The sequence below is a fragment of the Aulonocara sp. 'chitande type north' Nkhata Bay genome, linkage group LG1 (assembly GCF_057382095.1).
Source record: "Aulonocara sp. 'chitande type north' Nkhata Bay isolate Kocher_YH1m ecotype deep benthic linkage group LG1, A_spYH_male_GT1.1, whole genome shotgun sequence".
NCBI lineage: Eukaryota > Metazoa > Chordata > Actinopteri > Cichliformes > Cichlidae > Aulonocara > Aulonocara sp. 'chitande type north' Nkhata Bay.
This window is the reverse complement of record NC_141344.1, coordinates 30,692,651-30,707,960: the sequence shown is the minus strand read 5'-3', so window position 1 is coordinate 30,707,960 and position 15,310 is coordinate 30,692,651. Positions and strand designations below refer to the sequence as shown.

The window sequence follows — 15,310 nt, the reverse complement described above, 5'->3', positions numbered from 1 at the left end:
ACTGGTATTATAAACTAAATGTTAGACTTAAAGCCATAATGATATGAACATATAGAAAGTAAGCTGTTTTTATAGTAGCATTACAAATTTTATTGGAAATTTTATTTCGCATTGATTGAAGAGCTAGTTGGTAGGGTAAAGGTTAAAACTATAACTATATGCATCCAAGAAATAAAAATAAAAGTTGAGCTACTTGATTAGAAATTCATACATCTGTGGGACCTGGGTGGCACTGCATTAAAAACATGGAAATCACTGCATGGACTCAAGAACATGTCCAGAAACAGGTCACAGTGCCATTCACAAAGCTGAGCAAAGCTCTGCCATGGAGAGAAGCCATATGTGAGCATGATCTAGAAAACCTGCTGTCTTCTCTGGGGTAAAGTTCATCTGGGGCAAAGTGGAAAACTGTTCATTTACAGACTGCTGTTAGAAGAAGAGGGGATGCTGCACATTGGTAACCGTGGCGTGTCCAAGCCTTTTTGAGAAAAGTTGCTCCCATCAAATTCAAAATTATTTCATTTTTTTCTTTAAATCGAGCATTTTCTCACTTTAAACATCTGACATTTGGACAAACTTAAAGAGTCACCTATGTTAAAATGCCTCTGAAATTACTATTTAGGAATCCTGGCAGTAAAGATCTTAAATAATAAAACTATACTGGTTACACGCCTCCACAACATGGAAAGCAAATGAAAAAAAAAACTGAGGTAGGAGTGAGCCACTCCCAAATCTGCATCTAACTTCATCTGCTTTATTAGTCACATTTCTTACAGGGTTGACATCATTCCTATGAGAGCCAGTGTGGTTAAAGATGGCTGCCACATCACATCCCTCATAAGTCCCTCATGACACAACATACAATGAACCCCCAAATGAAGCAACATCACCGACAAGTTTCCTGGAGATGAATTCATGGCTGGCGCCTGCACTTGTGGAAACATGAGTGTTGTTTAAGTTTTGGCTCAGGAGCGCTTCAGCAGCACTCTGGCCTGCGTAGCTATGATCTACTGCTGAACTTTTAGCAACTGGCTCTTTCAGTGCATTCTGGAAATTAAGATCTTTGGCATTTATCGACAAAGATCGCAAAATAACGCAAGAAGGGGAGATTCGGGAAATGAACAGTGTTTAAAGGGGAGCTTCAGTTTTACACAGATTAGTTCACTAATCAGGGTAAATGCTCAGCCTGAGAAAATTTATGAATAGTGTCTTCTGTAGGTCTGCAGGCCTTTGTCAAGACAAATAACTTAATAACGAAAAGTTTTGCTGCAAACCTTTTAGTTTATTATGGAAAGCACATAATCGGGTATCATAGGACAGATTAAAGACAGATCTTCCATCATTCTCTCATAAAGTTTACATGATTTTTATGATGAAAGCAACATGTTGCATCCAAAGAAAAAAAACAAAACAATAAATGACGGTTATAAAGATAGGGTTGTAAATTGAGTTCTTGAGAGTTATTTTACTTTAAAAAAAACCAAAATTATAATTATTAGTGATTGTATAAAATATGTTTACTTCCATTATTCGTTTGTCTAACAAAAAATGATCTATCTTAAAATATATTTTATATTGTACTGTACCTGGTTTAGTCACAAGTAACTTTTTCTGTACTACATTACTATTTTTTTGGTTAATCATTCCTATTAAATGTTGAATTTTAATTAAGGGAAAGTACATTAACAATCCGTAATCACTAATTAAAGGATCCCTAACTGAACAAGAGGTTAGGAAGATTGATGGATAGAGCAGTGAGCCCAACCACTCTGGGTTATAAAATACTTCAGCCAAACCCACAACAGACTCGGGGTTGTTATTGACATTAAAGGACACCTTTTACCCATCTCTAAGTGGTTATTATGAAGCGTAACCAGATGCTTGAAGAGTATACACAGTGTAATTGAGTGTATTACCTTGAAAGTGTACTTGATGTTGTAACCCGACTGCCGGATGTGTACTGTCTCCAGCATACCTGTGTAACGCAACTGCCTCAGCACCAGGTTATCGTTAAACCGTAAGGGCAGCTGAAAGAGAGAAAGAAAGCAAGAGAGGGAGGAAAAAAAAGGAGGCATCGGGGGGTGTTAAAAAAAAAAGGAAGAGCGACAGGCAGCAGAGGTTGCAGAGAGACGACGGGAAAATGATAAACAGCTTTAAAAAAAAAAAGGTCCAAACTTCAAAGGAAATAAGTAATGCTTTGAAAACTACACCGAAACAGTCAAAGTGGCCGCAGGCTGGAGGGAGCACACTGTACCTTCTCAGCATTGGAACGGATGCACTTGACAAAATAAGGCTCAGACTGACCCAGAGTCTCCATTAGCTTATTGAGAGAGGCCTAGAGGACAAGACACAAAAACCAAAATATTAGAATTAACAGAGAAGAAGATAACGAGCTGAGGCTCACTTCACAGCTGTTTGACAGGCAGAAGTCAAAGTCAGGTGACTGTTGTCAGCTATAAGTAACTGGTCCATTTGCAAGCAAAGCTCTTGTGCTGCAAGATTAAAGTATCTGCCTGGGATCATAATTACCAGCAACAAGTCTATGTTAGCATGCAGACTGGAAATAAAAAGGACAAAGACATGTGTGCAACATTTCCATGTGCCGTCATTGTATGTGTGTGTGTGTGTGTGTGTGTGTGTGTGTGTGTGTGTGTGTGTGTGTGTGTAAACACATGCACATATGTGTCAGCATGTGTGCGCGATAATTCAGTGGCAGAAGGAATTCAGTCTCCTCCCCCTCCATGGGAGATTAAAGCACTCAGTGCAGCACAGGATGTGGAAAGTGAAGTCATCCACACACAGGGGCCAGGGCTGCCTGCCAGAGGGGCCTCAGTGCTCGTCTCTACCTCCAACAGCCAGAGCACACAGTTCACGTTCAAAGAACTTGGGAAGAAAATAGAAAATTTTGCTCTCTGGAATTTGTTCTCAGCCTTTTGTGTGTTACTAGCTAACAATGCTAGCTCCTATCAGACATTTTGGACCTGAAGAGCACCGAATCATTCTGATACTGATACTGGAAGCTGTGCCTCTGTTCATTCTTTGTGAAGAATTTTCCAAAGGGTGTGTTTGTGTGTTTTTATTTTTCCACTAAATCAAATATATTTTATTACCAGACACGATGTCATACAAATATGACTTTTGGGTGTGGGTAACTACATGATAGACACCTCACACACACTGGATCCAGGATTAGACAGTGAGCAGTAAAGGCTGCACTAAAATAAACTAAGCCATCAAATGGACACACCTTGTTTTAGTCCCGTTCACAGCTGGGAGGGGATTCCTCCAGCCTGCTCAATCTCACCCTGGTGAGATTTTTATTGTGAGAAGCACTGAGAAGCAAATTATTGAGCTCTGTATGCGACTGCTTTCTGTGTGTGTGTGTGTGTGTGTGTGTGTGTGTGTGTGTGTGTGTGTGTGTGTGTGTGTGTGTGTGTGTGTGTGTGTGTGTGTGAGTGAGTGAGTGAGTGAGAGAGAGAGAGACCTGGAACTGTGCGCTGATGCTGGGTGGTTTCTTCTTCTTGTGGAGGTGCAGCAATGACTTGGTGATGCGGTCGTGAAGCGTCAGATTGTTGAGGTACTTCAGTGACTTCACATTGAGTAAATGCTGCAACAATAATAATGTCAGAGTCAGTTAATAATATAAGAAGTACCATCTATTTAATTTGTATTTAGCAAATAAAAGGGTCGCCAAGATTGAAAAATACATAAGAGTCAGTTAAAATCCTCTACAGCTATATTTACTTTCCTTCAACTCATTTAAAATTGGTTTAGTGAGAGAAGCTCACTTTTTCCAGTACAGGCTATAGGAACCGACAGGAGCAGTAAGTCCTTCTTCTGATACTCATCTGAAGGATGTTCCTCAGTAAGCAAGATGGACACATATCAAGACAGACTTATCTAAAACTATTTATAAAGCTCAGAGTGGTTTCACATACAAACTCAATCTTAGAGAAGCACCAACAGATGGGATATTTAGTGCTTTTGATTTTGCATTTAAAAATAGTGCATGTTTTGCTTTGCTGTTTTCAGTATTTGTTTTTTTAATATTTCAACTGCTAAAGAGCCTGGTACTGTTCGGAAGCAGATCACCATATCTTTCTGTATAAAAATTAAATATCCAAACGCTTAAATTCAAGACTGGTGATATATATGTATAGTAAACAGGAGTGGCCCCAGGACAGAGCCCTGGGGAACAAGTCATGGTGACTTTATGCCTGTTGTCTGTATGCACTGTGACCTATAAGGGTAAATTGAAAAATACTGTGCACTGTACCTTTGGAAGAACGGGCTTAGATTTGTAGTTTTTGTTCCTCCTGGAAGAAAAATAAAACAAAAACTGAAAATCTAGTTCAGCAGTTCTTTAAATCAGCAAGTGAGACAGGTGGGTTTGTCTTTTCTTTTTTAAGTCTGGTCAACAAAACAACCTATAATTTCAGATTTTTTCCTAAATATGTCATATTCCTGTCAATAAAGCAGAATTTTATTGATCCCTGAGGGGAAAGAAATTCTCCTTCACTTGCTCTCTGCCATACAGGGGTTTAGAGGTCAGGTTCAACTAGAGATCAGCACTGACTGAGCTTGCAGGAATGTAGTCATTGCTGGAGGAGACTTCATCAGGACAGATGTTTGAACTTTAGGGTTTACTTGTGTCTAGACTGCAGTGCTAACCAAAATAACAAATTACTGTAGAGCAGAAAAGAAAATAGCATCTCGATACTGACATGAGGATGTCGTGGGCTCTCTCCAGGAGTTTGCTGCTGGTAGAGTTGAGAAAGATGCCATCATCTTCTGCAGTAGAGCTGCTGGATGATAAGCGGCTCTGTCTACCCACGCGCCCGTTCCAGCCGAGCCCTGGGGAACCCCTTCAGACCAAACATACAGACCAGTGAATAATTTGAAAATAAAAAAATAAAAGACATCTTTTAAAGCAAATCAAACTTTAAATCTATGTTGATCTCTATATAATAATAATAATAATAATTCTATACATCATTAATAGTTTCATACATTTATTAATTAAAAGCAATACAATACAAAACAATTTGAGCAGTTAGTTCTCAATTTTTTTTTCAATTAATCACAGCCATCTATTCCCATAAACTAAGAAATATGTCTTGTTGTAACTTTACTTTTTTAGCCTGCGTAGAATATCTTCTGAAATACATTTATTACTTTTACTTTGTTCACTTGAAGCTGATCAAGAGTACCTGAGGGATGTACTGTGTAAGTCCAATATTTTATATTTACAGTGTGTGCTAAACAAAGAGTACTACAATAGATGTAGACGCACCGTCGGGAGCAGAGGTCTGACTGCCTTCGGAGGATGAAGTTTATGTTTGTTGTTCATACCTTGGTTAATTTTTCTCCCCGTTTTCATTAGCATTTTTTAAGCTTGTAGTTCTTGTTGTAGTTTAGTTTTAATGTTTGTTCTCTCAGCAGTTTCTGTCTCATCCTCTTGTGTCAGTTCCTGTAGGTTAAGTTCATTCACATGTCTGTTTCTCCCTGTTTGGCTTCTAACTTCCTGTTTTATTTTGATTGGTTACTTGTCTCTAGTGTATATTTTCATTTTAATCCCATCTTTTTTCATTGTCTTTGGTTTCCTCCTCCATCTTCTTATTCAGTTATGTCCACTTTCTTTAATAACCTTAATGTGTTTACCAACATAGCAAAACTGGTATGGCCAAGATCTGGCCCACACAATGTGCTTAAACATGGCCCACATACCGCAAAGAATGACGGCCCTTTGGTGGCCCAGATCTGGTTTGCCAGATGTGGCCCACACATGGGTCAGCACAAGGCCAGTTGCAGACACAGTGGTGGTCCTGTGTTGGCCCATGTGTGGATTACCTTTGGCAAAACTGATCTGGGCCACCAAAGGGCTGTCATTCTTTGTGGTATGAGGGCCATGTGTAAGTTGTGTGCAGCCACGGGCCAGTTGCAGACACACTGCTGGCCCTGTGCTGGCCCAGAACAGTTTCAGCTCTGGTCCCAGATGTCAGCCTAATGTGTACCTTAATCAAGCCATGTAATAACAACATGTGCTGGAACGTAATAGTGCAAAAGTAACATGTAAAACTGTTTAGACAGTGAATGGGCTGATTCTTATAAAGCGCTTTTCTACTCTCTCGGATTACTCAAAGTGTGCTACACAACATACCAAATTCACCCAGTCACAAACTTTCTCTAAACTGAGTGCCTCCTAACTACATTCATACACATTCACACTCCTGACATGCAGAATGGAGGAGCCAGGGATTGAACCACTGACCTTCTGATTAGAAGGTGACCTGCTCTACCTCCTGAGTTACAGCCACCCGCTGGCTGTGCATGAGTAAACCGTCACTAGGTTTTGGATAAAGTGTACACTCACAAACCTGTCAAACCTGCATTTGAAACGCTGGCTACCATAGCAGTATAGTGTTGCAACATGGCATTTGAGTCTAACTAAAATAGGAAAATAGGAACATAACAAAGTGCCATCATTGCCAGACCTGGCCCACATCTAGTTGACATACACTCTGCCATGACATCAGTCAGTCAGAAGTCCCAGCTTGATGCCAGATCCGGGCCAGACCTGTTTTCAATGGGCCTGGGCCCCATAACCCAAACTACAAACCAGCCAGGTGTGGCAATGCATCACATAGACAGTGCCATCTATGCCAGCCCTGGCCCACATCTGGTTGACATACGTCTTATCATGCTAGAAGTCAGCCAGCAGTGCCGGCTTGCTATGTGGGTATATAGTGTTGTCTTCCCTTAAGTGTTTGTCTCAGTATCTTCCCATTCCCGTGTGTTTTTGAAATGCTCTGGTTTTTGGTTTCCATCTCATGGACTATATAATTCTGGGCTGTGAAATCAGCTGAACTAATAGTGCGCTTTTTGCTTACATCTGTCTGCAGGTGAGTCTGTATTTGAGTCTTCACCTTGCCATTCATGACGCTGTCTATAAAATCAGTTATTTCATCCCTTCTTTGTCAAGCTTGCAGGGTCCATAAAATATATACTAATAATTAAAACTGTCAAAAATAAGAAACACAAATAATAAACCAGGCAGTGTCAGTCACTGATTCTCCAACTTTAATCTAGCTGAATCTAGCTTTTTTCCCCTTACATATTTTATATAACCTAAAGGATTATCGGCAACAACCTGCTCCTTACCGTAAAAAGTTTACTTGATAAGTCATTGAGCTATTGAACATGTCTTAAGATCTATGCCACCACTGTAGTGTTTCTTTATTTTACCACAACAGTTTCCAAACATCTGTTTAGAAATCACTGTTTTCCTTTGCACTTGGTTTGTCAGATGAGACGTTAAACAACGAATACTGAAAGTTTAGAAATCAGCGGCAAACGCATGGTTGTGTGGCTTTGTCCTTTTGGTACTTTTAAATAGTGTGATCTAAGTTAAATAGAGGAAGTAATTTTCATTCCCTTTTCCAGAAGACAGAATGAATCTCTTGTACAGAAATCCCTTACTGAAGCCCCAAAGGGTTCAAAACCTCAGGCCTCAAGGTGGAACCCAACCACATGCCCAGAACCCAAACAAAAACATAAGTGGTCAGTCATGGTTAAAACCCATCAGACTGTTTTGGTTTTTATCCCATAGCAAAAATGAAAGCGGTGTAACGAAAGACAAGTAAACAAAGACGATCTCCATCACTACTCAGAACAGAGCACAGCTGTGGCAGTTAAAGGTTATCTCATGCTTCCTCAGATCCACTGAGGTGCGCTGTTTTGTTTCCCGTTCATCATTCATGAGTTTACAAGAATTCCTCCACATGTGTTACAGGCCACACATTATTACACACAGACTACAGCAGCAAGATATGCTCGCTGACTCACAGTATGTTATTACCCGGAGGTTGAATCATTCATAAAGAGAAAACCAGGTGGGACACGTGTGTGTGTGTGTGTGTGTGTGTGTGTGTGTGTGTGTGTGTGTGTGTGTGTGTGTGTAACCAAATTCGGTACAACCACTGAACAGTTAGAAGAGAAGAGTTTCTGCTGCAGGGCTGCCTGCTTGGTTTGAAAGTGACTCTTAACGTCCACTGCTTAAATACTGAGTAAAAAATAACCTGTGTGATTGGCAGATCTGGGCGATATCCAAACTAAAACAACCAAACCGCAGCGTCTGCGCTTACTGTGTTATTGTGTTTAGCATCTTTGTTGCACAAGAAGGAACAAATATTCAGCTCTTGGAACCATTTTAGCAAGTTTGGTCCAAAAATGAATTATCTCTGCACGAATTGGATGGATTGCAAGAGAAATTATGTTTTTTCAGGGTCTAAACAGGATGAAAACCTTTGACTTGTTACTCATCCAACAACTTTATCTCATTAGCACAATCTGGTATGTTATGTAAAGCTAAAGACGTTCTCATACAGCCTCATCAGTATCTTTAATTTGTATATTAATAAGCAGATATTAGCATGCTAATATAAACTGATAGTCTGCAGTAGCATGCATGTTTAGATTAAAGCATCACATGGGTGTAACCTAAATTGAGTCAAATTGTTAGAACTTACTCGACCAGTGTAGTTCATTCTGATTTAAAAATAGTGATGATGCACAAAACAGATGACTTAATTTTTTTGCTCAAAAATCCATGTGTTAATTCTGAACTGTACTGGACATCAAGATGAAAATTTGAATCCGGAAGTACCAAAAAAAAAAGAAAAAAAAAAAGAAGAAGAAGACGGGGGGAAAAAAAACAAAAAAAAAAACAGGGGCATTCTTTCCACCACATTTCTTACTGTGGAGGTCACTGATGAGACCCAAAGGATGCTCCTCCACCATCATCAACACAAGGTTATGTCTGCACAGTCCAAGGGGAGAAATGCAGATGATTTGTACAACCAGTCAGCATTACATTACAAGATGATAAATTTCTGTAGAAAAACCACAAACCTCCAGTGTGTAAGTATCAATCAAAATCTTTGCACTCCATCCCTACATGGCCAAAATCAGAAAATATTTTTTTGCGTCACGAAACAAAGTAAAGCATAAATCTTCTGTATGGATCTGGTTCACCATATAAGGGAGATTTTCTCCTCAGTTGATCATCTATCTCTGCAAATGGTGATAGTACAGTATGGCTTCTGTAGTGACTGTTTATCTCCATAGTGTCTCAGAGAGTCTCATAAAACACTGCTCTGTCCAGCTGATATGCACCCTGCAGGGTCCGAACATTTATTACTCCCCAGGCACTTCTCTCTGATGCATAGCTCCAACTTTACATCACCGAGGAAGCAGCTGCAAGGGGTTTAGTGTTCTCCTAGCATGTGGAGGATGAGGGGAGCGTGGAGGAGGAAGAGGAGGCAGGATGATGATGGTGGGGGGGTTACCAGCTCCATAATGATCTCCTGTGTAACAAAAGCTGACTTGCATGAATCCCTCTGTGCTGCTGCAAATCTCACAGTCCACAGCTAATTACAGAAAGTGTCAGTGAGGGGTACGAGACCAACGCTCAGGGTCACAAGCACGTGCGTCCATTTATTTAAAGGCATCCAATGTCTCTCTCAATGCTGGGAGGCAAATATCCTTACCACTGCATGTAGGACACACAATTAGGACTGTCACAATATCAATGTTTTGCTCATTGTGGCCACAAAATGCCACAATAACAGCATTCAAGTAATTTCTATTAATATTTTGGGGGAAAGACGACTATCACACAGACACATTCACTGATGGATGCGTTAGAGGCACTTTGGGATATAATACCACCAGAGTCAACACACTACTCTGCTGACAACATTTTACAACATGGCCACTTACCGTGGTGATTTTTCATTGATGGTGTTGGTTCCCTGCAGGTCTGAGAGTGGCGTACGTGGACTCTTTCTAGTCACACCTGATCACGAATAAACATGTTGGCATCATGTGAAAGAACACGCACAAACACTACACACAAAACCATTCTAGAGAAAAAACACACTTCTGACACCGTGTGACACTCAAGTGTTACTGCAGTGACTGTTATGTGCCTTTTTTAAAATTGGAAATACTGCAGCTGAAGTAACATTTAACACAGATTTGTGCGGTTAATAGCAAGGTTGTTAGTGCTGAATGATGTGAGATGATACTGAAGCATTATTTAGTTTAGTCTGGCCTGTAGGTTTGTTTAATACCATGATTGGCAATTTAAAATACTTGATTACTTGATTCGGATTACTTTTCCATACTTTATATAAAGGATAGATGTAGCCACTGATGTCGTGTCATGGTTAGAAAAGTCTTGAACTGAACATTTTGTCTCCTGACATCTTTGTGTTTTGAAAGTGAGTGATAGATTTGACTGGGGGAAAAAAAAAAAAAAAAAAGCCAATCAAATTGCTGTCCAAAAACAGAGGACTCAAACATAAGGCCCGGTGGCCAGATTCGGCCTGGCAAAGACTAATCTGGCCCACTGGAAGGCTTAGATAAGGAGGGTATAGAGTCTGAATTAAAGACCTCCCCCACTGCCATTCCTACTACACCAAAGTAGTTAAATAATAGATAAACAATCAAATCACAGAAGATTTCTTGTTTTTTCACTACCATCTACCATAAACATTTCTTGTTTAATAGTGGTTCTATGCTGCTAAAAAGAATTCATCTGTGAATTAATCAAAACACAGTTTTTTAATAAATGCAGCCCTGTGTGGATAATGAGCTACCAGAACTTATTCTGTAATTTTACACATTTGTCATAAGGAATAAACGGGTTTTTACTGTAGCACATGTTTTTCTTATATTAAGACATCCCAAGGATTAAACATTTAGTTCAATGCTACACTGACAGCGTTTCTACATTGGCTTCACTGTTCAGACCCAGAGGCTACATCTATATTTTATATACAAGCTACAGCTGCTTTGTTACATCACTACAGTGCAATGGTGGGCTTTGGTAGTGATAAATTTGTACTAACGTATATCATATTCCAAGATTTGTTTTGAACCTACAGCCAATCAATCACAGTGCTGAAATCCTACAACTCTAAGGTGTGTTAGCCTACTCATAAAGCACTCTTCGACAATGTACCGTTTTCACTTTCATCACTTTGTACATTTTCACTCTCATCTGGAGCTGCAGGGTGGCACAAGACAACAACAAAAAAGACATTTGAGTGTCATGAAATGTTTGTAGAAGAAAAGTGACCCTTGTGAAAAGTGTGTGAGGTCGGCTGTATGTCCAGCACCAAATGTAAAGATGCCTCTGAGCCAGTTAGTGATATGAATGTACACATCTGTGTCCCCAGCTATGCCAGACACACCCCTTGGTCTTTGATCACCATCACCAGCTGATGTGGGGTTAGTGACAGTGGAAAACAGCTGATTTTAGACAATCGTTTGGTGGACAAGCAACTATATCCAGTACCCAACAGACAAAATTGTATATGACAGTGGAGCAATGTGCTATTGCTAAAAAAAAAAAAGTGGTGGAAACCTGGAGGTGTTGCTTCCATCACCAAAGTTCGCTGACAGAGCAAGATTAAAATGCAGTTCTTTGCATGCCTTTTACTAGCACAGTGTAAGAATACAAGTGAAGAGCATGCAAGACAGGAACAAACACATGCAGGTGCATTAAAGCGAAAAAAGGGGAGACAAAGAGAGTAGAGACCAACAAGCATCTAGTCCTAAAGTAAGCATCCTAAATCAAATCACAACCCAGGAATGGTGCCTCTTTATGTTTGTATATTCTTATTGGTATCGTTTGGCTTTACTTGGCCTAGAAAAGTAGTAAACGTTGGTCGGTCCTCTCCCTATAGTTTCCCCTAGTCATGGTATCAGATGAAAGTAGGAGGAGTTATTGTATTGGCAGCCTTACTGTACTTCTCCTCTTTGCATCTCTGCAGGATCTCTAAGCTTCTCTGATGCACAGGGTGATGCAGAAAGCTAAAACTATCCGTACTTTTCAATACTGCACAGGGAGCAGCTTCATCATGCCCTTGGAGAAGCAAAACAAGAGGAAAAAAAAAAGAGAGAAGACAGAAAAATACACAAGAAAAAGAGAGAGAGAGAAATGACAGATTAGACAGCGAAGAAGATGAGATCAAGAAATTCAGTCATCTACTGGAGAGATACCTGTGCAAGAGAAGATGATTGACATTCAAAACTGACGTTGGCGGCAGCAGTAGAGAGACCTGTCTTTATATAGGTGTTTGCCCCCCAAAGGCATTTCTATACATCGTCTTCTAGTGGTTTATCCAGTGAACATATTCTATTATAAGATAGCAGTAGCATTCAAATTTATAAATTTAAGAACAAAACTGCGTCTGTATAGAGATGGTTTAGAAGACATGTTCAAGATTCCTTTGGGTGACACAATATCTTTAGTTTAGCTGAAAAGATTTCTAAAAGATATCTAAAGACAAGTGAAAGATATCTAACTTCTAAAAGAAAAATCTAGTCCACATTACAACATCTACGCTTCATGTGAAGGAAGGATGGAGAGGATGCAGAGCAAAAGTCCGATTCATACGCCGGCAGGACTGAAAGAACATCTGTTTGCAACATCTACTGCATCTGAAGTACAGCTAGAGCAAAATCTAAGAAGGCATTCACAGAAAGCCAAAGCTGAGAGAGAGAGAGACAGAGCAAGAGCTACTGTCATTACACTGCAAAACTACCAGCACTTTGCACACATAGACTACAGAACAGTGACTGCATAGTGAATCCAAAACCTGGCTGAGATAAACATAATGAACCAAGACGCACAGCAGGTTGGCGTATAGTACAGTATGTAATGGCAACTTTTATCTAAACTGTGAGCTATGGAGCATTTCCTAAAGTACAAATGAAGCATGAGCAGGTGCCCTGACACTGTAAGACAGGTGCATAGATTTTTCTGATGACATTATGTTTTATAAGCTTTCTTGTGCTTTGCTAAGGTTTACCTCTCAGTCTGGAACATCTCTTCCCTTCACAGAGCATACTTTCCCTCACTGCTAGAGGTTAGTGAGCTAACTATAGGGTATGTCAACCATTAATGCATTGGTGTGGGTTCTTACCAGTGTGTTTCTTGTGCGTGTGTCTCTTTCCAGCCTGCCTGAAAGCCACCAGGGCCCTGAAGTATGCGCGGAGCACTGCCCAGCGGAAAGTTGCTGACGGATCGATGCCGATAAGCCCGCAGATGAAGGCGTTCTTGCTGCTCTTTAGCAAAGCTACGATGTCCGGGCGCATGTGGTCGGTGTTCTTCTCCCTGAAATCCTGCGTGCATGCGTGTGAGAGAGAGATAAATATATAAACACAACACTGTTCAGAAGTATTATGTAGCTTAGTGCTACAGCTCCTGCCTTAGCACTTACATTCCTGTTGTGAAGGTCACACATGTAAAGAAAAAAGAAAAAAAATACTGGCTGGACAGACTTAGATTCTTAAGAGAGCGAAGATGGCACTGACCTTGACTCCGTACTTGACCTTGCCAGCATAGTGTCGGATAATAAAGGCAGGCTCCATGACAGCAGGGAACTCGATGTAGCTGTTTCCTTCATGCTGTCGCTTGAACTTATCCAACAAAGTCTGGTTGGTGGCTTGAGGGAAACTGGGAAAGGAAACAAAGAAACATATGCTTTGAAGTAAAACGGGTTTTACATTTCTTTTTAATATCAAAACACCTCAAGAAAGGAAACTTGAGAATCACGCTCTTGATGAAGTTGATTCAAGACGCCAACTATGTCTTAATGCTGTAACACGAATCACACAGAAAATGTCCAACAGATTTCTGATGCTATCCACACAGAACATGATGAATTCAAGATATTATTTTTTTTCACCACTCTGTGTGTAGTTGCTACAACTGTATTATATTATAGCAGAGCATAGCGGTGGAAACGTGGGAAGCCAATATCATCTGATCTGTAACCACTTTTGACATTTTAACCTCTCTTGCCACAGGTTGAAGATTATCCTTTTAGGCCGACTTCAGTTCATATATCTCTACAGTGCGTCAGTATCAAGAGCCAGCAATTTTGCAGAAAATCAACAGCTTACAGGAAGAGGAGCAAGGGGAAGAATGAGACACCAGGGGTTTTGGAACAGGGTGAAACCTGAGCTATGAAAACAGAGCAGCTAAAGAGTCACTGCCTTCCAGCTTTGCCTAACAGGAGGAATTTGATTTAATGTCCAAATGGAGAATAAAGGGAGTTAAAGAAGGAAATATTACTTGTAAAATAGTTGCAGTAACGCCATGTACCCGAAAACACCATATTTTATTGAGGTTTAGCAGGTATAGATTCTGGACAACTCCATCTTGCTTAACAATTTAGAGAAATCTGACAAAATTTAAGTGTATTTGTCTGAAATGTGTCAATGTTCTTATAAAGTGTAGTAGGAATCACACTCAGAATCTTGCACAATGTTTTCCAATTGAGCATAAAAGAAAAATTGTCCACTCATAAGGACAGGAGAGATGCAGTGATGTTAGCATGTGCTGTGAGTGGTCCTTCAGACAAACAAGAGTCTGTTAGGTACTCCAATTTATTTCTGTCCATCTCTAGGTTGCTGTTTGTGTGTCATATAGTAATTTCCCTACACAAAACTAGTTCCTCTGTCTGTGTCGATAGTTCTGTGTTTCGCCACAATACCAAAACTACAAGCTCGAGGAGGCCGAGAAGGGATTGTGCATTTTTCACACCTGTTTTATTTCATGCTAATATAAAACCTGTGCAGAGGACACTGTCCAGCTGTAGAAGCTCTGCAGCTGGAACTCTGCAACAGTGCGGAAACACTTTAGGTTCAGTGCCTTGCTGATTTTAGTATTTCAAGGACAAAACAAAGATCAACATGAGAAGGCAGGGGGAGGAGGGTATCAAACACCACGAAGATCCCAAGCTGTAATGAAACCAGCGATTTTTCAGTTGCAGAATAACACCTGCCAATTTGAACTCGTCACCTGTACTCAGCACCTGCTGAATTATCAGGTAGTTTACTACAGCAAAGCTAAACTGAATTTCTAAAGAAGTAAACCAGTCAAACTGGTAGGGAGACATAAATACTCACTTGCACTCTTCATCCAGTAGGTGGAACAGCGCTGTGGGCTTCTTGCTGATCAGGTTGATGCAGCCTGTGTTGTCGATGTAGTCTATGTTTCGCCAGCTGATGCCCTCTGCCCTGTATTCCTCCTGCAGGGTCACATCATGTACAAACAGAGAGCTCAGCTTTAGCGACACCTTCAAGAAAAATTTACTTCACAGGACTGGAATCTGATGAACGTCTTCTTTAAGGCAATAAATGTCACCAGCTTGCTGTATTGAAATACTAAAGCGTTTGGGTATAACATAAAAAATATATGGTGTTGTCCTTTAATGCACTGAAGCTGTTGAGA

At 40.3% G+C, this 15,310-nt stretch overlaps 1 protein-coding gene across 6 annotated transcripts in view; it reads right to left on the bottom strand.

Annotated features, from left to right (window-relative positions):
* myo9aa (myosin IXAa) overlaps nt 1–15,310 on the bottom strand; it is a 97,538-nt gene that overhangs the window by 14,984 nt on the left and 67,244 nt on the right. For 2 of the 6 annotated variants that reach the window (XM_086293121.1, XM_086293112.1), the window contains exons 12-22: nt 14,986–15,107; nt 13,387–13,528; nt 12,996–13,194; nt 11,813–11,932; nt 11,027–11,071; nt 9,781–9,856; nt 4,725–4,865; nt 4,277–4,316; nt 3,485–3,607; nt 2,255–2,335; nt 1,917–2,027 (exon numbers count right to left, since the gene is read on the bottom strand). In XM_086293121.1, coding sequence (XP_086149247.1) covers nt 1,917–2,027; nt 2,255–2,335; nt 3,485–3,607; nt 4,277–4,316; nt 4,725–4,865; nt 9,781–9,856; nt 11,027–11,071; nt 11,813–11,932; nt 12,996–13,194; nt 13,387–13,528; nt 14,986–15,107 — 1,200 coding nt within the window. The remainder of the gene's footprint in view (nt 1–1,916; nt 2,028–2,254; nt 2,336–3,484; nt 3,608–4,276; nt 4,317–4,724; nt 4,866–9,780; nt 9,857–11,026; nt 11,072–11,812; nt 11,933–12,995; nt 13,195–13,386; nt 13,529–14,985; nt 15,108–15,310) is intronic. The other 4 variants (XM_086293088.1, XM_086293130.1, XM_086293097.1 and 1 more) reach the window with 3 other exon arrangements.